Source organism: Hirundo rustica, chromosome 16 (assembly GCF_015227805.2).
Source record: "Hirundo rustica isolate bHirRus1 chromosome 16, bHirRus1.pri.v3, whole genome shotgun sequence".
In the NCBI taxonomy this organism is placed as follows: domain Eukaryota; kingdom Metazoa; phylum Chordata; class Aves; order Passeriformes; family Hirundinidae; genus Hirundo; species Hirundo rustica.
Window position 1 is genome coordinate 15,120,933 of NC_053465.1, and position 20,339 is coordinate 15,141,271.

General features: G+C 49.0%; 1 protein-coding gene across 1 annotated transcript in view; it reads left to right on the plus strand.

The window, feature by feature from the left end:
- The first annotated feature begins 3,519 nt into the window (after positions 1 to 3,519).
- LOC120760285 (fer-1-like protein 4) overlaps positions 3,520 to 20,339 on the plus strand; it is a 41,611-nt gene continuing 24,791 nt past the window's right edge. The window contains exons 1-20 of the mRNA XM_040080325.1: positions 3,520 to 3,598; positions 3,697 to 3,752; positions 4,724 to 4,812; positions 7,388 to 7,487; positions 9,667 to 9,758; positions 10,339 to 10,380; positions 10,487 to 10,651; positions 10,935 to 10,995; positions 12,149 to 12,280; positions 12,395 to 12,457; positions 13,438 to 13,522; positions 13,802 to 13,961; positions 14,180 to 14,363; positions 15,127 to 15,313; positions 15,521 to 15,885; positions 16,216 to 16,324; positions 17,066 to 17,264; positions 18,032 to 18,152; positions 18,791 to 18,891; positions 19,453 to 19,540. Coding sequence (XP_039936259.1) covers positions 3,520 to 3,598; positions 3,697 to 3,752; positions 4,724 to 4,812; positions 7,388 to 7,487; positions 9,667 to 9,758; positions 10,339 to 10,380; positions 10,487 to 10,651; positions 10,935 to 10,995; positions 12,149 to 12,280; positions 12,395 to 12,457; positions 13,438 to 13,522; positions 13,802 to 13,961; positions 14,180 to 14,363; positions 15,127 to 15,313; positions 15,521 to 15,885; positions 16,216 to 16,324; positions 17,066 to 17,264; positions 18,032 to 18,152; positions 18,791 to 18,891; positions 19,453 to 19,540 — 2,478 coding nt within the window. The remainder of the gene's footprint in view (positions 3,599 to 3,696; positions 3,753 to 4,723; positions 4,813 to 7,387; positions 7,488 to 9,666; positions 9,759 to 10,338; positions 10,381 to 10,486; positions 10,652 to 10,934; positions 10,996 to 12,148; positions 12,281 to 12,394; positions 12,458 to 13,437; positions 13,523 to 13,801; positions 13,962 to 14,179; positions 14,364 to 15,126; positions 15,314 to 15,520; positions 15,886 to 16,215; positions 16,325 to 17,065; positions 17,265 to 18,031; positions 18,153 to 18,790; positions 18,892 to 19,452; positions 19,541 to 20,339) is intronic.

Consider the following 20,339-nt stretch of genomic DNA (forward strand, 5'->3'; position numbering starts at 1 on the left):
GGAATTTATGGTTCTTCCTGTTGGTTTTTTTTCACCAATCAGTATCTGGCCTTATCTGCAAACAGGTCCACAGTTTGTAAAGACACATCCCTCTCATTCCTTTCAGGTTTAGGTAGGAATGCTCAGTACCTCCCTCAGGGCGGTACTGAGGTAACACTGTGTGTCATGGGATATTTTGAGAGTCCTTGATAGTTTAAGCCGTTGCAGCTGCCCATACTTAGATCCCATTGAATCTTTTATGGCCCACTAGCAGAGATGACCCCTCCGGCTAGGTGTGACTGTGCTGGTGCTTTCTCGGAGGGAGTTATCACAGCTGAGTCATTGGTGTGAAGAATAAACTCTGCCCTTTGTCGAAGGGTTTGCCTCTACTTATCTTATTTAACAGGCAGCTGGTAGCCTGAGGGGTAGGTTGTGCTCTGGGCAGCTCCTGCAAACCATCCATCATTAACAGTTCATCAGAAATTATGTAGAGGGGGGAATACTCCTGTAGCCAGGACAGTGATGAAGCAGCATCCTCCCATCACTGCATGCTTCCACTGCCCCCAGCACTGCTTTTCAGGTGCTCCAGAAAGTGCTTGTGCAAAAGGGGAATAAAGGGAATATCCACAGAGTTCGCTTTGTTTGCTCGTGGAGCTGACTAAGCCACCCTGGCCTGCTGCAAAGGCGCTCCGTACAGCATGTGTGGATGCAGGTGTATAGAAAATCATGCTATGAAAAGCCTGTGTCCACAGAGGAGACAGAAGAGTCCTGTAACGTGATTCAAATAAAAGGAGAGAGTCCACCAAGGCACATGCCCGCCGGGTTTTCTCTCTCAAGGTTTCAGAAGCCGTAGCCTCCTTTTATCCTGAACTCCTGGCCGCACGTTGCCCTCTTCCTTATCCCACTGGCTGAGCTACTAGGAAGGTACAGCCTTCCTGGACGTTCCCCCTTGAATCTGTCATTTTACCCCAAAGTTCAGAAGTTCAGGCTTGTGCAGACGTACTTGGCTGTTTCAGGAGCCAAACTGTCTGCGGTCTGCAAGAAACCTACTTTCCAAAGTTAGTAGAGACATTAAGACCCATTTCAAAGACGTTAACACCCGTACCTTCTATCATGGGTTGGCACAATTTTGTTTTCTGGTTATAGAGAAATGTAAAATGTTTTCCCCTGACCTGACCGTGGAATAGGTTGGGGGGGGAGGACAGGGACCTATCAAAAAGCTGGCCGGGATATTGGCAGCTAGGTTGACCAATGGGAAATGTTGATGAGACTTTGGAAGGGACATATAAAACTAATCTGCTGCTGATCTGTCTCTCTCACTTTGGGGATCCACCATGAGGTAACATCAGAGGCGGCAGGGCCAGCCCCGGATCGGGCCTTGCTGCCCTTCTGGCGGCTGGGCCGGGCCTGGCTGGGCCCTTGAAAGCTGCTGCCCTCACAGAGAGCAGCAGCCTGCTGAGCCCCTTTCCTCTGCTTGCCAGCAGGGAAGAAATCAGCTGCAGTTTGGCAATGCTGGCCACGTGCTCGGACCGCAGCAGAAAGGGCCAAGCCGTGGCCCAGCTTAATCACCTCTAGCAGCAGGGAAAGAAAAAGCCTGCAGCTTCATAACAACTCTGAGCTGAGCCGCCCTGGATGAAACCAAGGGGTGGAAAAAGGGACATCTACCACCTTCTTCCATCAGCACAGCTTTGTATTTTCTTTAGCTCCTGCATCTTCAGTGCTTGCGTGTGGCTCTTGCAAGCCCAGGCGGATGTAACCCTTTCTTAGCAACATAGAACTTTTAAAGCACAGTTCTTCCTTAAGAGAAAGAAGAAGGAAAAACAGAGGGTACATAGAAGACACCACATGAAGTCAGATTAGAAGAACTAATAATATTGGAATAGGATTGAAGAAGTGGACATTTTTAAGCGGACTTTTCTAAGGTAAATTTTACAGAGAAATGAACTGTTCTTTGCAGCATCTTAGTACTGTTGAGTAGAATGCTATTCTAATCAAAATTAAGGACTGATGTAATTGAGATTTATTTAGGAACTTTAAAACCCCCGCTCCTGGGTTGAAAGGAGGTCTCAGCCTTTGAGACAAAGATGATTTTAGACTAGAAGTATTCATAAATAGTACCCCAGATACACTAAGAAGCTTTGCTGATAGAACATCATTAAGAGCACTGGACTATTTTTGTCTTGTAGCAAATGTCTTCATAAAGATCTTAGAAAGACTTTTCTCCTATAGTAATTAGTAATGATGTCTAAATAGTGAAACTGACTGGAAATCTTAAGCTGTGTCTATGTTGTTCAATAAGAAAGTTAATAGTTTGTAAGAGGAGAGAAGCGTGTTTTAAAGTGTCATTCTGTTTTAGTTTGTTTTCTTTTTCTCAACTTTTTTTTTCTTTCATTCTTTTAGTGTATGTAAATAAAACTATTTTTTTCTTAATTTTTAAACTTAAGCCTGCTTTGTTGTTTTTTTTTCTCCTAATCTCTTCCTCCCACAAAAAGAGAACAAGTACTAAAACCCCTACATTAATTGGTGTTTCCACCTGGTTTTATTAAATTTAAACCATTACACCTTCACCATCAAATTGTTTGTAAAGACACACATCTTTCCTATCACAAGTGTTTGGTGCTGGGTGCTGAGAGGGAGAACCAGACCCCCAGGAGAAAGAAATACCCTCCAAATCTGCTCAGCTCTTGATCGATTGCTTTATATGAATTTGTGCTTTGGGAGAGTTCTGGGATCTGTATCAGCTCTTGTGTAGATAGGATGAGCTGGTTTAGGCCTGGGGGCTGCAACAAGGAGCGTAGCTGGCTGCTGACACCATGTGCCCCAGGTCTCCCCCCTCCTTGTGATGTTGCCAGCACTCTGCAGAGCAGCTGAAGTTCCTATCCCACTGACTGTGGATTTTGATGCTTGTCTCTGCCCTGCAGAGATCTGGCAGCTGGGGTGCAGCCACTGTCCCAAAGTGGTCTGGCATCCTACCTTCAGTGAGTAGCTCCTCAGGCCCCTGCTCAGGAGGCTGCTGAGCATGTGCTGTTTCCTTGTGTCAGAAGAGCCCAATCCTCATAATCTGAGCTCCCCTTTCCAACCCTCCCTCTTTTGGTTTGCAGGGTTTTAGCCATGGGATCTGTGATTTTGTGCAGGGCTGGGGCTGAAAGCAGAGCCAGGCTCTATATTTGCAGCTGGCATCTCTCAGTTCTGAATTCAGCAGCTCATGTTCCTCCAAGCAGCAGCTGAAGCGTGGCCATGTGATGGGTTCACTTCTCCTGCCATTTCCTGCAGTGCTCTTGGGGGGTCTTCCACAACCCAGGACTCCCTCAGCCGGCAGAGGCACATTCTGGGGGGCTCAGCCCGGTGCCCCTGGGTGGAGGGAGGGAAGCAGTCCAGCCAGGGCTTCCCCCTCCTCCCTGTGTCCCTCAGCAGGGGCTGCCCTGCCCATGGGGCACTGGGGTGTGGAGTGTCTGGCCAGACCGGCTGGGTGAGTTGGGGTTGAGTCACTCTGGGTGGTGCACGGCTGGGCGAGGGGCAGCAGGGCCTGCCACTGCCTCCATGGCACTCAGCGTTGGTGTCCGTCAGCTCTCCCAGCTGCCAGGCCATGGCGAGCGGCAGGTCCATCTCAGCTTCCGAGGTGGGCTCTGGGTGGCCAGGATGGTGGGTGTTGGAGGACTTAGGGCTGGGGGCTGCCTTCCCCTGCCAGCACCTTACATCTCCTCTCTACTTCTCAAGGCTTCACCCAGAAGACGAGGAAGGTCTGCTGTGGCCCAGAGGCTGTCTTCAAGGAGGTGAGGAAACTGGGATCATGTGAAACATATGGGACACAGGGGTGGGACAGGTCAGTATCTTGGTCATAAAATCATTGACTGGTTTGTGTCGGAAGGGACCTTGAAGATCATCTAGTTCCAACCCCCACACTGTGGGCAGGGACACCATCCACTAGACTGTTTTCTGGGAATTTCTCTGCTGTCTCCTTCTTCCGCTCTGCTCAGAGGGGAAGATGGGTCCCTCACATTGTGTATGTGACCTACGTGTACAAGCAGGAACTGAAACTCAACTGAGTGACACTGCATGGAAGCCTGGGCACATCATAGCTGAAGGCAAAGCTCCCCCTGCCCTCAGAAAGCCAGATTGTCCCTGCAGTCGATGCCTTGTGGGGTAGGGTGGGACTTGTGTGTTTGAGTGCATATGTGTGTGTGTGCAGGGATGGGGGTGGCCTGGGAAGCATGTCCACCTCTCCAGTGCCATCCCCACTGAAGCCTGTGACAGCCCACCTGTGCTGTGCCAGTGGGTGGTTCCCACCTGTCCCTTGCTCAGGTCCCAGTGCGAATATCTTGGGAAAAGCAATGAAGGTGGGGGGGAGCAGGAGGTACAGCCAGTCTTTTGGGTGTGTGGTGAGTTGAAGCCTCAGAGTGAAGCTTTTTTTGTGAGCCAGAGTATTCCCTGCCTGGATGATCTCTTCTCCCCAAGCACCTCTATACATTCCCATGTCTCATTCCACAACCTGCCAGCTCAGGGACCCCAAGCATCCTTTTTTTTCCAGAGCGGTACATCTCTGACTTCTTTAGCAGCTGACCTGTGGCTCTGTGCTGCTGGAGGGGCTCTATGCCTGGCTAGCAGGAAAGTAACTTCCCATCACAGCTGCTTTTCATCATGTCCATGGACTTGGTCACCTCATAGGGGAACCAACCAGCCTTGAGACATGGGAGAGGCTGGCTGAGAATGAGTTGTCATCCCTTCCTGCTCCATTTGTTTGCAGCTCTTTCGTTGGCCTCACTATGGAAAGCTTGTCATGGGTGAAATGCTGTCCATTAAGGTTTACAACTGCAGCAAGATTTTCAGTAACAGGTAGGTTCTTTGATTGTTGGGGAGACTAGTAGAGGTGGGGGAGAAGACATACTGGTCTTTACATTGTCTACTGGTAATAGAAAATGTTTGTTGAAAGTTTGATGGAAGGAGGATGAGCAGAATGCCAGTTAGAGAGGAAGGATAGAACTGGTTGTTCGGGTGGGGCAGCAATGCTGTATGTATTAAGTTAAATAAGAGGAATGACTTAGTTGTGCCAGCAGTAACATGGACTACATAAGGATCTAGATTAGACCCTCAGCTAGGACAAAGTTTAAACAAAGACCTAAAAAGTAGCTACAAAGGCAGGTCTCGCTGCAGACTGAGGACCTGCTGTCCCCGTGAACATCCTTGTGGTGACCATGACCATGCCGCACCCAAATTCAGCATATCTGTTGGTGCAGAAAAACCCTGAATGCATCGTGCTTAACCTTTAATAAGACAGCAATTTCAATTTAAAAGATGAGCCAGAATTTAAAATTCTTCTAGGTGGCACAGACACAGCACTGTGAATTCAGTGGCTATTCCAACAGTTGTAAAACACTGCAGGGAAACCCAAGAATGGAGATAACAGACTGAGTAGTGGAGCAAGAGAGGCAGCAGAGGCATGTCCTTCAGGATGTGTGAAACATGAAGATGCAGGGGAAGCTGCCAGCTCCGATAAATTTTAAGAACTGAAGGAAAATGCACCAGCTGATAATGCAAACCTAATAAATTCGCATCCAGCTAATAATGCAAACCTTTTCAAAGATGCCAGAGAGGGCATGGAGGAAACAGATGAGCACAACACATGTGAGACACAGATGAAGACAGAGCAGAAAGCGTGGCAGAATGTTGTGTCACTGTTTCCTGGATGCTTTTCTTATGGGAGCTGGATCAGAGGAGTTGTCTCTGACTGAAATGTCAATAGAAACTGCTACAGGACAAAGAGATAACACAAACAGTAACAAAACAGTGGCACCTGACAGTCTGGAGCAAAGGAGTCCATTGGGAAATGAGTGGATTGACTCTATATCCACACTTCTCCACTGTTGGGGAGAGTATAATGGCAGGTGACAGTACAGTTCAAAAGCAGTTGATATGTGCACTGGGATGGTTAAAATTGAGTGTGGAATGACAGAAGGGAAAAACTGTTACATTGCTGTATCTGTTTGTGGTCTCTGTACTTCTGTGTGTGCATCCTTTCTGTGGCAGCAGCATCAAGCTGTTAAAGCTGGAAAAAAGGGAGATGAGCAGAGAGACTCTTTCCTTGGGGGTAGGAAGTTGGACAGGCTGTGTCTCGGGGAAAAGGGTGGTGAGAAGGAATACAAGAGATCAACAGCTCACAGCTAAAACAGAGATGTGTGGGGAGCAATTCCTCTTGTCTGAGTCCTGAGTGGGCAGTGAACTCTTCCAGTGGTGGTTCCCAGCTGCATTTGGGAAGCTCTGCTTCTTGCAGGGCTTAGCTTGGTTGCCAGCAGAGATGCCATGAGGAGATGGAGACCCTTGTACACATGGGTGCAGACACTGACACACAAACCAGGGTTAGGAGTAGCAAATGCCATCCTGCATGCCTTACTGCCACTTACAGGGAGCCAGATGACCCTTCTCCAGGGAGAAGCTGCTTTGGAGTGAATACATTTTGGCTGGACTTGCTGCAGATATTCTTGTGGTCATAGCTTTATGTCCCATTCCTGTATTTTCTTGTGTAAGACCGGTTTCCCAGTTTTATCTGGGAAGAGTCACCCCCGCTCTGCTGGGCACCCAGACACAGACTGGCTCCCGTGAAGCCCAGCTCTGCTGAAGGGGAGATCTCCTTTGGTCTCCATGAGTCTGAGTCTGCACAAGCCTTTAACCATCAATGGCAGCTCAGTTGCAAGTAGCTGCGTGGGCATGACTGGGGTGAAGGCAGGACCTGCTGCAAGGTTAGTCTCAGGTATTCAGCTGCCAGACTCTCTATGGAAAGCACTTCAGGGCAGCTCAGAGGGGCTGTAAGCAAGAGAGTGGAGGTCTCACTGCTCCCCAGGATGTAGGCACTGATGCTATGTACAGTGTTGCAGTCTCTCTTTATTCCAATGTTAAGAAAATTAATCCATGATCACCAGAGGTTTCTGTCCAAAAAGGAATCAGAGAAGTCCTGTAGCTTTATTCAAACAGAGGGAGATGTCATGGGCATTTTCCATGGGGTCTCAAATTGTTAGACGACACAGCCTCCTTTTTATCCTAACTTCCCAGCCACATTTCTCTCTCTCTTTCCTCATTGGCTGAGGTACTTGAAAGGTACAGACTTCCTGAAATGCCTAATTCCTAAGACTCCCTTCTAATGTATACCCCCCCCCCCACGCCCCATTTCTTTACCTTGTGTCAATCAATGCAATTTCTATGGAATGTATGGTCCTTCCCATTGTTTCTTTCATCTCTCTGTATCTAACCTTATTTATCAGCAGACCCACAGTTTGTTTGTAAAGACAAATCTCTTATTCCATTCATCAATCAGTGAAATCCTTACCATTGTTTCTTTTATCCCTCAGTGCTAGTTTTATCTACCAGCAAACCCAGAGTATGTTTGTAAAGACAAATCCCTCATTCCTTTCACCAGGCTGCTCGGTACCCTTGTCCTCAGCCTTCAGCACCTGATGACATCCGGAAGGCTAATCCTGCGTGAGTCCCTTGTGGACAAGAACAACAGAGTCACTGGTGTAAGTCCTGTGTGGACAGCCTGGCTATCAGCAGTCAGTAAGGCTTTGTGGGAAACCTCATATAGTACTCTGCAGGTGGACTGGGAGCTGAGGGGGAATCCAAAGTGCTGTTTGAGCTGGAAGGACTGTGTATTTGTGCCAGCTCTGCACTGGGATGCAGACACTTCACATCCCCCAAGAGGTTTCTAGGAGCATCTATAAATGCATGGGGTGGGCTGAGGCTCCTGGAGACCTGCCAATGGCTTAAATGAGCCGAGGGAGGCTTCATATAACCTTTTCAAGTCTGGGCAATGGATGTAGGAAGTAGCATCTCATCTGCTTCATGCACTATGAAGTGCGTGTGTATGGGCTGCTCCAGTGATGGAGTGAGGTGGAAGGTGGTAGGGTGCCTTGGGACCCCCAGCAAGATTTTGGGTTAAACATTAGCGCTAGCTGGATGGCTTAATGAGTGTCTGGGACAGCATGAGTGTCTCTGACACCTGACTGCCCCTCTGCACTGCTCTGCGGGTCCTGCTCTCCTCCTGCCCTGGCACTGGAGCTCAGTTGGTTCTTTGTGGTTATAGAAGATGAACGCTACCCTAAAATGAGTTGTTTCCTGCCAGCTGGGTGTGAAGGCAAAGTCAGTGGGTTCTGGACTGCCAGACCTGTGTGCCAGGGCAGCTGGCAGGGCAGGAGGAGCAGAGGTGGAGGCAGCAGTCCTGCAAAGTTCTGCATCACTGCTTGCTCTCCACACAGGCAGTATGACTAAACCACATGGTGGCACATAGTATGCATCTCTGTAGCTACCAGACCACCAGCCTGAGTGGCACAGACACAGGTTGCTGGTGTTCCTGGACTGGATCACAGAGCAGGTACAGGGAGAAATTGAGCATTTCCAGGATGATTTTTAGCCTGTTCAGCTCACTGGATAAATGTTCATGCCAGCAAAGAGTCAGGTGCTGGTGATGGTTTGAAGGGACTCCACTGTGTAAGGTCAGAGCTACCCTGTGGCCTAGCCCTTTGCCCCTAGGTACCACTACCCTTGTGCTAACAGCAACACATGTGCTAATGAACTGCTCCAACCAAAACCCAACCACATTCCGTTATGCCGGGTCAGCTTTGGATTGTGCCACCCTGGCTGCACAACAGCTGCAGGGGACAGAAATAAGGGAGGCAAGACTGCCCATCCAAGAGCAGCCTGGGACCCTCTCAGCTTGGAAGAGACATGATCTCAAGAGAGAAGCTGCTCCTTTAGCAAAGCAGGAATAAAGCCATTAGGCTTCCTGCTAGTCCAAGTCTTGTTCTCCTCTGGGACTTGAGTTACTAGCACCGCTTTTTCTCCTGGTGGTTTGAAGGAGTGTTTTTAGTGCCTTAGCTTTTTATCCAGCTTTATCTCAGGCTTCTTCTCCAGGCTCTCAGGCTCTCAGGCTCCAGCCTTTGCTGCTGCCTTTCCTGATCACCATACTGCTGCTTTCTCAGGCTGCATTTCTTTTCCTAGAAATGTGTGTTTTCCAGGGATTGAGCTCTGAACCAGAGTACATCCCCTTCAGCCTACTAAGGAGTGATCTCCTCCATTCTGGTGGTTTTGGCCTCTGCTGGGAAATTGTTTGTGTTTGTGTTGGTTTGAGATCAGGCTGGCCACCTGCAGACCAAGGGTTTCAAACCTGTGCTGTCTGTGCTGATACCCAGCATGTTCTCTACTTATCTGGCTATTCTTCCTTGTCTCTTGTGATTCAGGCTCTCGGTGTGCTGATGGGTTCTTCAACATTTTAGTCCAAGCTATCCTGCCTAGGGATGTTCTGCCAGCTATCTTGTGCCTCCTCCAGAGACATTGCTCCAAATCCTGCATGTTATTGTGCAGGGCTCTCCCCAGTTCTCTTGTCAAAAATGCCTTGAGGTGACTCTCGGGGTCTCTTTATGGTAGATTTGTAAGCTTGAGCCAGCTTTTATTCAATGAAACATGGAGTTTGAGAAGCTATGGAAGAGGGAGTTTCATTGTCTAGCTTGTTGATGGAGGCAGACAACGGGAGTCTAGCATAAATATGCTTCTTGTGGGGATGTGACCACCTTTCTTCTGCTTCTTTCCACCAGCTTCTCACTTCTTTTTTTCTTCCATGCCCCCTTTTCTATTTTTTTGTGACATTTCTGCCATTATTTTGTGGCTGCCAAGCTCTCAGGCCATTTCACTTTCTGCTTGTAGATCTACATTGAGTTGGATTTGCGCTACCAGCCTCCAAATGGCTCAGCAGGGAGCTGGGTTGAAGAGGATTTTGTCTATCTTACGAAAGGCAGGTATGGACATCCTAGGAAGAACAGATTTCCAGGCAGTTTGTACAGCTACCTTTGTCAGTGGCAGCCTTTGGGATGCAATTCAGCTTCATTTACTCTCCACTTCAGGCAGATGCTTCTCAACTCTACAGCATCAATAAGGGAGCAGGGCTCTTGGATAAAAATACCTTGCCATCAGAACAAGCCTTTAACTGCAATGATCCACTGTAGGTGCTGAGAGTCCTGGGACCCCCTGGGAGAGCCTTGAGAGCATTTCTGCAGCCTTCCTGGCTTGTGGTTGCAAAGTTCCAGAGAGCATGGCTTTGGCCTCCAGCAACTCCATGCACCCTGCATGCTGGTGGTGCCCAAAGCCAAGGGATTTGTGGATTTCTGGGCAGACAGCAAGGCCTACAGAGTGTCACTTATAGAACTAGAGAGAAAACAGCAGACACATGCAGTGGACAGTGAATAAGCTTAGGAGAAATTTGCTGGTGTCCCTGCCAACAAATAAGCAGGAGAGCGGCTGGGGCACTGTTTCTTAAATGCATCAGGGAACAGCTGTGGCACACTGGTCTTTGCAGAAAAACATCTTTTGTTTTTACAGCTCAGAGTTAATCATCCACAATCCTGGATTTAAGCAACTGGAGTAAGTAGCCCTTGAATGTCTTGGCTCACCCTCCTGTGTGGAGGGCAGTGCACAGCCTACTTGTCAGAGCTGATATATGGCTCATGACATGTGGCGGGGCTTGCAGGACTGCTGAGTGGCTGAGAGCAAAGGAACTGGACAAGAAGGCTGGTACACTAGGTAGAAAGCTGGCAAAAGGTCTGGAGACTGATGAAGAAGAGGAAGAGGAGGAAGATTTCTATGATACATCGGAGATTGAGGCCTCAGGCATCATCTTCAGCCCTGTAAAGAGGTATCCATGGCATGCTCTTCTTTCTTGCCCTTGCTTGGGTCCTGAGGTAGAAAGTGTCAGATCCTGTGGAATTCCTGCAGCTCTTTGGCATCCTGGGGATTTCCTGTCAGTCTGCTTTGACAAAATGTCAGAAAACTTCCATCTCTGTTGGCCCTAGACAGGGTGTGTTGGGGATTTGCTTGTTCCCATTATTTGCTAGGTTTTCTGTTGCTCCCTCGGTGGGGACTTACTCAGGTCCGTGTTGACAAGGACACCTGCTCACCTGGGCTTTTTTTCTGTGCAGCCGCTCCAGACTCTGCTCTGCACGGGACCTCTTTGCCATCCCAACACCACAGAGTTTCCAGGTACTGTAACGTTGGGTGCATGTCCCCAGAGCTCTCTGGCCCTGCAGCCAGTCCCTTACTGCCTTGCTGCAGGCCTGGGCTTCTCCAGTTGCCACATACTCTGTCTGTGTGATATATCTCTAACATAAAAACCATTATGCTTTGTGTGACTTCCCTGGGCAAGATGTAAGATTACTTGATGGACTGCATCCATGAGTGCCAGCCTCAGTATCAGTAAGCCCACATAGTTAGCTATGGATAAACAGGAGAAAGTAATCAGCTACATGTGCTGTTGCGAAGCACTGCCTAAGCAGAGCTTCAGAGAGTACCCAGGCAGTGCTGGTGCCTGCCAGCTTTCCCAGGGCCTTGGTTATCTTCCTTAGGGACGGCTGTGGGACATGACCAGGGCTGGGGGCCTCTGTGGGGACTTGCTTGGACATGCCAGGAGGCTGTTAAGAATCTATGGCTCTGGCCGATTATCTGACATCAGGCTAAACTGATTTCAGGGCAGATCTCCCAGCCTGGCTATGGATTTAAATCTTCCCCTGGTTCTAAATAAACATGGACTCACCTTTGGTCCTATCAACCAAGCAGGAAGATTTTGTGAGGGTTGAATTTCCTACCATCATTCTCTTGAAGCAATTATTCTGTACCTTAACAATGGCCTAATTACTTGTACTGAGGCCAAATGTGAGAATATTTCTTGCATATCTTAGACTTGTAAGCAGTTGCAGTAAATGAGATAGCCACATTCCCGTCTTTCCATCTTAGTAGGATTCAAAAAGGAGTATTAACAGAAGATACAAAGAGCATCTTCTCCAAGCTGCTCTATGGATCCTGCCATGTGGGAGCAGTGGGTTTGCAACCCCTTGGGATCAGAAACTGAGGGTACAAGTGCTGCTGGGAAGGCCTCCTCTTATCAAAAGTACTGCAGCTCTTATGCTTTATTTCCTTGCTTGTCTGAAAGAATCAAGTATCTCAAATACTACTTTGATCTGTCATGGCTGCAGCAGATTTCAGCAGCCATGCTTTTGCCTGACATCCACCTCTGCATTGAGAGTGCCCTCTACATATGCATACTGGCATTGTTGAAACAATCTCAGGATGGAGATGTAGGAAAGGAGAGTGCTGAGTCAAAGAAGAAGAGTGATAATTTTCTGCCATGTTTTCTCAGGTTGGGATTAATGTAATTGAAGCACAGAAGCTGGTGGGGGTGAACATCAACCCCTTTGTTGTAGTCAAGGTGGGAGAAGAAAAGAGGCACACGGTGACGCAGAAATCAACAAACTGCCCTTTCTACAATGAAGTATGTGACATGGATAGAGGCTCTGTCCTTACCCTGAGTCCTGAGTGCCTAGGACTGTCTTTGCAAGAGATGCCTGGAAGACTGGGGCTCAGCTGTCTTGTTCTTCTCTTTCAGTATTTTTTGTTTGACTTCCATGAGCCAAGGGACATTTTATTTCACAGACTCATAGAGATCTCGGTATGTATATCTTCATCTTTCACTAGTTAGTGGTACAGCGTGAAGCTTCTGTGTGTAGACACTGGAAGTGATGGGCAAAGCAAGGGTACCAATACCACTGAAGTGTTCCAGCCAGAAGCCTTCCTGTGGCTGCACTGGCACAGAGACCTAGCCCTGCTCTGAGCCAGTGCTTGGCAGTGCTGCCTTCCCACCCCCTCAAGGTAAGGGCTTTTCTTCATCCTGTGACTGAAGTGGGGCTCTGGGGCACTTTTTTGCCTTCTGCCTTGCTGCCTTGCTGTTTTGGCAGCAATTTCCTACTGCCCCTTATCCTGGAGCCTCATCCTGCAGGTCCTGAAGGTAAGTGGCTGACGTGAGGGGAGCTCAGAAATTATTTGTGCTGTAGAAAAGCCCAGACATGCAGAGTTTGAAAATCTCTTGGCCCAAAGCACAAAGGCTTCCACAAGACACAGAGATGTTCTGAAGATAGCTAAACCCAGCCAGCATGTCCTTTGCCAAGTGGTCTCCAGCATTTTCTCTGTGAAAGGCTGTACATCTCATCTGCTGGTGAGATTTCAGCAAGCACTGAGCAAGCCTGGGGTTTTGGGAGAGACACTGGCCTGATGGGGTCATGGATCTACCCTAACCCAGCAGGATATGGACACAAGGACTTCCTGTTGGGAAATGGATCTATCCTAGCTCCATTGTTGGGGTGTGGTTTACCTGGGACTGCAGAAGCTGAATTGGTTGCACATGACTGCCTTGGTCTGGGTTTGACTGAAGGCTATATAGGCTAATGGGGTTTGTGGGTGTTGTTGGGTAAGAATGGGTTAGTCCTATGGTTAACACAGATGGGTCAATCTGCATGAGCTTGCAACTATTGCCTCAGCTGTGCTTTAGAACAAGCACCTCTTGGCAGCCCTGTGTTCCTCAGAGATATCTGGATGTGTGATATCTGGCTGCCCACACATCATGGTGCTCAGGAGGACTTGTGGTGTCTGCAGGTTTTTCACTCCAAGAAGATACCATTTCTGGGAACTTGCATAGGAACATTCAAGATGGATGTTGAGACAGTGTACAGCCAGCCAGGTATGAAGGACTGCACTGTATACCTGTGCCTGACCCTGGCTCTGTCTGAAACTGGTGTTTCCTTCATGCTCGGATGGGTCTGGTCAGGACCCTAGCTTTAAAGCACTTAGTTTGCATGAAGACCTGAGCTTGCTTCTTCACCCAGCTGTCTGAAGGCAGGTGACACTTCCTGCATCTTCAGAGGCAGGGTCAGGGCCAGGGCAGTCTTCGTCTGGACAGCGTTGGGTGTGAAATGGAAACCTGGCTGCTCCCTAGGGAACTTCTCCTCTTCCCTCTCAGATCACAGATTTTTCCAGAAGTGGGCAGTTATCAGTGACCCCACAGACACCCGGGCAGGCGTGAAAGGCTTTGTGAAGTGCAACATCTCTGTCTCTGCAAGGGGGGATATTGTGGGCTTCCTTCCCACCTGTTCCAGGAACAAGGATGAGGACATTGAAAGGTAGGTGCAGTGTGATCTTGCATGGCTCTGGGGAACACTGCCATGTCTCTCTTCAGACTACCTTTTTTGCTCCATTTTCTGCCTCTTCTGATGAGCAAAGACCCAGTGAAGAAGACCTGTGGTGAGACAGGACCCAATCTTCCTGCCAGTCAGTGAATTTCCCATCATTTTATTCCATGGACTCCAGGAAAGAGGCAGAACATGAATTTGTCTTTCAGGAACTTGCTGCTGCCTAAGAGAGTCCCTGCAGAGAGACCCTGGGCCAGGGTCTGCATCAAATTGTATCGTGCTGAGGGCCTGCCTAACATGACAGCAGGTATCATGAGTGGTATCTCCAAGATCATAGGGGAGAGAAAAGTCTTTGTCGACCCATACATGCAGGTCTCGTTCTGTGGGCAGCAGGTGAGTCTGAGGGGAATCCGTGTTGGGACAGGCTGATTCTGTCTTGTCTGCATGACAGCATGTGGTGGGCTCATGATGCCAGGAGCATCTGTGGGGTACAGCAATCCTACTGAAAACAGGCTGGGTGAGCCTAGGTGTCTTTAGCAGTGGCCTAAGCTGTGTGGTCATGGTTGTGCTATGTCTGGATGAGAAGGTTGTTCTCTACTTTTGTCTCTCCAGAGAGATGCTCATGGGACAGCCCCAGCCCTGGGCTCAGCTACTGGCTGAACTACTGGCTTTGCAGGCAGAGATTCATATCCCTAACATAGTGACAGGGTCAAATAAATCATGGATCAGAAGTCCATTTTCTGTGTCAAGTTGGGCTCAGCCTGAGACCCTTGAGAGACTTTACTGAGATAATGGCCCAGTTTTTGCACACAAGGTCAGAGTTTCTGGTCCCATGATATCTACTAATATGAGAATCAATCCCTGGGCAGTCTTGTGGGCCTGGAGTGCTCCAGGCAACCCTTAGATACCTCTGAGTCTGCTGCCCGCTTGCACTCCCTTGATTGTGCAGGTCATGCCAGGGCCTTAGAACAGCCTCCGATTAATGAAACAGAGAGGAATTGCAGGAACGGGGATAGGAGCAGGGATGCTGCCACCCCCAGAGCCTGCCTTGCACTGTCTGCAGGTGGTACAAGAGTACATGTCATTCCCAGACAAGCTCTGAGGCATCCCTTTCTATGGGCACCTGTTGGGACTGTGTACACCTTCTCCTTCCCAGGGGGAAACATCAGTGGAGACCAACACCACTGAGCCCGAGTGGAATGAGCAGATCAGTTTCATTGAGATGTTCCCACCTCTGTCCAGGAAGATAAAACTCCAGGTGCTGGATGATGCCAATATTGGTGATGTGGCCATTGCTACACACTACATTGACCTGCAGGAGATCTCGGACCCTGACAAGAATGGTGAGACTTGGCATGGCTGCCTTGGGGCAGGATGCCCTGGGCAGCCCTGTTCCATGCACTTTCTGCTTGGCATGCTGGTCTCCTGGGGGTGGGAGCAGGAATGGCTGAAGTACACTGGTATTCTGGTGTCCTGGGCAGTCCTCTTGAGGGAGGTCTCTCTGCAGGAGCACCCTGGAGCATTATGAAACCCTGTTCCTGTCTCTGCAGGCTTTAACCCCACATTTGGTCCAGCCTGGGTGAACCTGTATGGCTCCCCCCTGAACTCATCTCTTTGGGATGTCCACAAAGACCTCAATGAAGGCATGGGTGAGGGCATCTTCTACCGTGGGCGCATCCTCATGGCCATCACAGTGGAGATCTTCAGCAGCCCCAGTGTGGCAGAGAGGAAGCTTGGGGATAGGACAAGAGGTGCCCTGAGAAAACCAAAGCTGAAGAAGAAAAGTAAAAAGTCCAAGGAGAAAACTAAAGAACTGAGCCAGGTGCAGGGAAAGGGAGAGGCTGGGAGCTCTCAGGAGGCCGAGCAGCCCAGGGAGGTCACTGTGGAGGTGGAAGAGCTTCATCCACTCCCTGAGGTGAGTTCTTTTGTGCTGACATGGCTGATCCATGACAGTTTTTGGCATGCACAATTGTGAAGAGAAAGAGGCGAGGTGGGAGGCAGATGTGTTGGTACAATAGCCATCCCTTTAGCCAACAATCTGCTCAGTGGCTTCACACAAGCATCAGCCAATCCATGGCTTTGCACCAAGACCTCAGGATTTCCTGCTTCTGGCAGCCCAGTGGTGATCTCAGCAGCATCCTGCTGAGGTCCTTTGGAAGGGCTGGCAGGCATGAGTTATGCCCTGGTGCTCAGGCAGTGTTTTGCCACATGAGGCTCTCAGGCTGATTTCTGTTTCCTTGTTCAGAATGTGTTGGGGAGAAAGGATGAATTCCTTCTTTTTGCTGCCTTCTTTGAAGCTGCTATGATGGACTCCTCTCTCAGCTCAAAACCTGTCAGCTTTGAAGTCTCTATAGGTGAGTATTCACCAGGGCCCCATGTCCAGAAACCATGGGAACAGTGTGAATCTCCCTCTGGCAGCCAAGTCAGTTCTTTACACTGCCCTGTCAAGTCAGATTGGGAACTTGGGAAGGATGAGGAATGAGTCCAGGGAGTGTGCACAGTGCTTTACTTACCTGAAAATCCTATATCTCTTCTATGGGATTGGAGATTTGCACCATTTGTATGAATTACCTGTTTTGGGAAAGTTTGAGGAAACTCTTCTAATAAGTGGGAGTACAAAGAAGTAGAAGGTTTGGTAGCAAGAAAGGAAAACAGAGGGGGGAAAGCTGGAATACTGGGGTTGGCCATGTGGCACTGAGAGGATATGACAACAAGTGATGGGGAAACAATGCCCTGGGCGGGGGTCAAAGCCCCCATCTGCTAAGCTAGACGGGTGGAGATGTTTGATGCTGAGATTCTGCTTGAGGAGCTGATGCTGGCCTGAGTGTAGGGATGTAGATGGTAGTCAGCAGCCACTTGGTGGAGGTGGCAGAACTGGAGAAGGCATACACAAGGACCTCCTTGCAATTGCCCAGCTCCCTCTTGGACTTCCTGGTTGTTCATGTGAAATGCCAACGGTTGGGCACAGCTGCTAGTTCCCAAAGCAGTAAATGCCCATGTTTCAAGCTTCTAGTTTTGTAAGCTAGAAAACTTATTTTCTAAAAAAACCTGAGTGATCCCACTTACCTGTTTATAACTGAATGCTCACCTTCAAGGAAACTATGGCAAATCTGAAGAGGTTGTGACCAAAGGATGGCAAAAAGTGGAAAAGGGAGAAGTGATAGAAGAAAGGCAGCCCTTACTCGATGCTGGTTCAGGTGGTGAGCTGCATGCTGAAATCCTGACTCCAGCTTTAGCAGCACTGAACAAATCAGTTACAAAGAGCCAGAGACCAGAGCTCATGGAGTATGACAGGTAAGTCTTCTATATCTTTCTCTCCCACCTTCCTTGGAGCTATCACAGCTTCCCAGGTTGGTTGTTCCAGATGTTATTAGAGGTTTGCTCAGCAATGCATCATAGGTTTCTCTTCCTTGCAACCCTGCTGCTTGCCATGGCCTAGCTGGCTGGGATTTCCCAGACACCATAATTCTACAAGCCCTATGATATCTGCTTGATGTGTGCAGATGGCCAAGGATGGGGTCCCAAGGAAACAGACCAATAACAGCCATCCCTTTTCTGCTTCACAAGCAGTATTCTAAGGGCTTATTTCCAGTGAGGAAGAAGGAGAGGAGTACTCTTGGAATATGCTGTCCTATGCTGAGCAGGCAAGACACATATACAAGCTCTTCTGATGATATGTTTGCCCTGGGAATGCTGCCTAATTTGTCCCACAGGCCTGGCAAAGTCTTGGTCTTTGTGTTGTGCAGCCTGTGCCTGCTACTACTTAGGCCCATAGCAGTGAGAAATCTTGGTGGCATCCCATGCTCCTGTCAGCCTCATTCATCTGAGCATGTGCTGCTGTCTCTACTAGAAGCCATGTGTGCTAGTTTGGGATGGCAAAGGGCAGATCCAGCAGTTGCACCTATGGCCAGGCTGCAGAGCCCAAAATAGCCAATCAATTCCCTGTGAGGGAGACAGAGTTCAGCCTCTGCTCCCTTGCTGAGTGTGCAAGCATATGTGTTATGATATGGCATATGCTTTCTGTAGCAGTAACCATAATCTCCTCTGCCTGCTGCCCTTAGGTCATACAGCTACCTGCCCATGACACATGAAAAACCCTGCGTATATGTATGGAGCTACTGGGAGGATCACACCTGGAGACTCTGCATATCCAACCGGATTGTCAAACTGGCAGAGCGCCTGGTAGGACGTTCAGGATGTTTGTCTGTGGAATGCTCCTTCCTGGTGTGCTTTCCTTGTTGCTGTGCGAGATGTTTGCTGTCCTCACAACCCATGCAAGTCCATATCTCTCACAGCACTTAGTCCCATCTGCCCTTCAGACAGGTTGGGTAGGCCACATAGACTCCAGGCTGTGCAACTGTCTGGCAGTGATTCCTGGACGAGTGAGTGATGTGATATGATGTCTGTGACAACAAATTCCTCTGCTGCCGGTCCTGAGCTGTGTGAACCCTGGGCCCTCACACAGATGATTTGGCAAGCAGACTCTCAATCTCAGGCTGTCATGAAGGGGATGCAGTCTCTCCCCAGGACCTTGCCTTTCCCTTTTGGGCTCGAAGATACAAAAGCAGAGCTTGTATGTTAGTGTAGAGCAGTGTATGTTAGTGGCTGCTCGAGGACTGAGACACAAGGTGTTGTTACAAATGTTAAGGTTATCCTCAGGCTCTGGAGAATCCGTGGCAGCATAGTGCTGATCTGCAGCAGTCATGAATCCCAGCTCTGCAGAAAAGCATAAGCCATTTGTGGCAAATGAATACTTGCAAGGTTTTACTCTGACCCCTCAACCATGTGCAAGCTTTATGAATATTGTGATTTCACTGCAGGAGCAGGGGTTGGATGATGTGGAGAAGCTCTTGAGAAGACCAAAAGCTAAAGCAGAAGAGCGGCTCAGAGAGGTGCTGGAGGAATTTGTGGCTGGATGCAGGTTAGCATGTCCCTGATTTCCTGAAGTTTCTTGTTTTCAGGTTAGGAGGTCATGTCATGTTCTGCCTGGGCTGTATGTGGCCTTCTATCTTGTTTTTTTGAGGCGGCTGTGCAGAAGGAAGTGAAGTTGACTTGGGAAAAGGACCCTCCCTGTAGCTCTTCAAGCCTGGAGGGGAGACACCAGTCTTGTTCTAAGAATCAGAGGGGTCATAGATGGCAGCCCCAGTGTTCCTGGGCTCCCATGTTTCCTAACCGTGAAGGACATTTCCTTCACTCTTTTCAATCATGCAGTCAAAAGACCAGTGTTTCAATCCCCATGACTACCCTGTGGGGGCTGATATGCATTTCAGTCCACACTGAAACAGTAGAAAGGGAGCCTCAGGTGCTGAGAATCCCCAGTGTACCTTCCGAACCCACAAGCTTGCAAAAGAGAGGGCATTGCAGAAAGAGAGCCTCCTGACACATTGGTACCAGGGATTTGGAGCTTGTGTCCCTGTTGTGAACTGTGCTCAACATGCTGCGTGCAGAGGATACAGAGTCTGTGCTGCTTTTCTCATTGCAGGCAATATTCACTCAGCGCAGAAAGAAAAACAATGGCTCATCCAAATAACCTGGACAGATGTCGGACAAAATACCTGATGCGCAACATTGTAAGTTGTGGGGCTTGGTGGTGGTTAGTGGGAGCCTGAGCTCTGGGGAAACTTCTGGAGGATCAGCAGGAACTGATGCTAAGAATGAAACCTGGAGCTAAGACTCACTGTATCAGTCATAGGCTTTTACTACAGCATCTCTCAACTTCTGCTCAGAGCAATACAACTTCCAGCACAGGGAACAGAGACTGGATCTGGCCATGGCTGCCCCCAGTTTTGTGCAGATGCTGTGCCCTGATGCCTTCCTTCATCTCCACTGGAGCATATGTGATTGAGCACATGCATATTGCTGACCAGTAGGTTGCTGGAGGCCTTTTGGTGCACCATATTCCCACAGGCAGTGGTGGCTCACTGAGATCTGCTACTTCTGAAAACTCATCCCCTTGGCTGGGTACATATCCAGCTGGTCTACAACAACCATTCATCTGTCTGTCCTTAGACAGGGCAACACTTGGGCACTTATCACCTTGCACACAAGACCAGCTAGCTGAATGAGAGCACAATTACATACCCTCCATCACAGCACAGCAGAGCACAGCTCACGGCACAGTCATAGCCCCTATCAGACTACAAAGCTTTGAAAGGCTGACCAAAATGCAATGACAGCAGCAGGAATTAAAATTTAGGCATATCTGGGTCCCAGTTCCCTTCTCTCTGCTTCCTTGGGTGTCATCACCTGAGCTATGGTGAAGGTACTGTGCTAATCTGAGACATTCTGGAAGAGAGAACCCCCTCAAGAGATTAGTTTTCTGGCCTTGCCAGTCCACAGTGGGTGTACACCATGAATTTCTTCTGGATT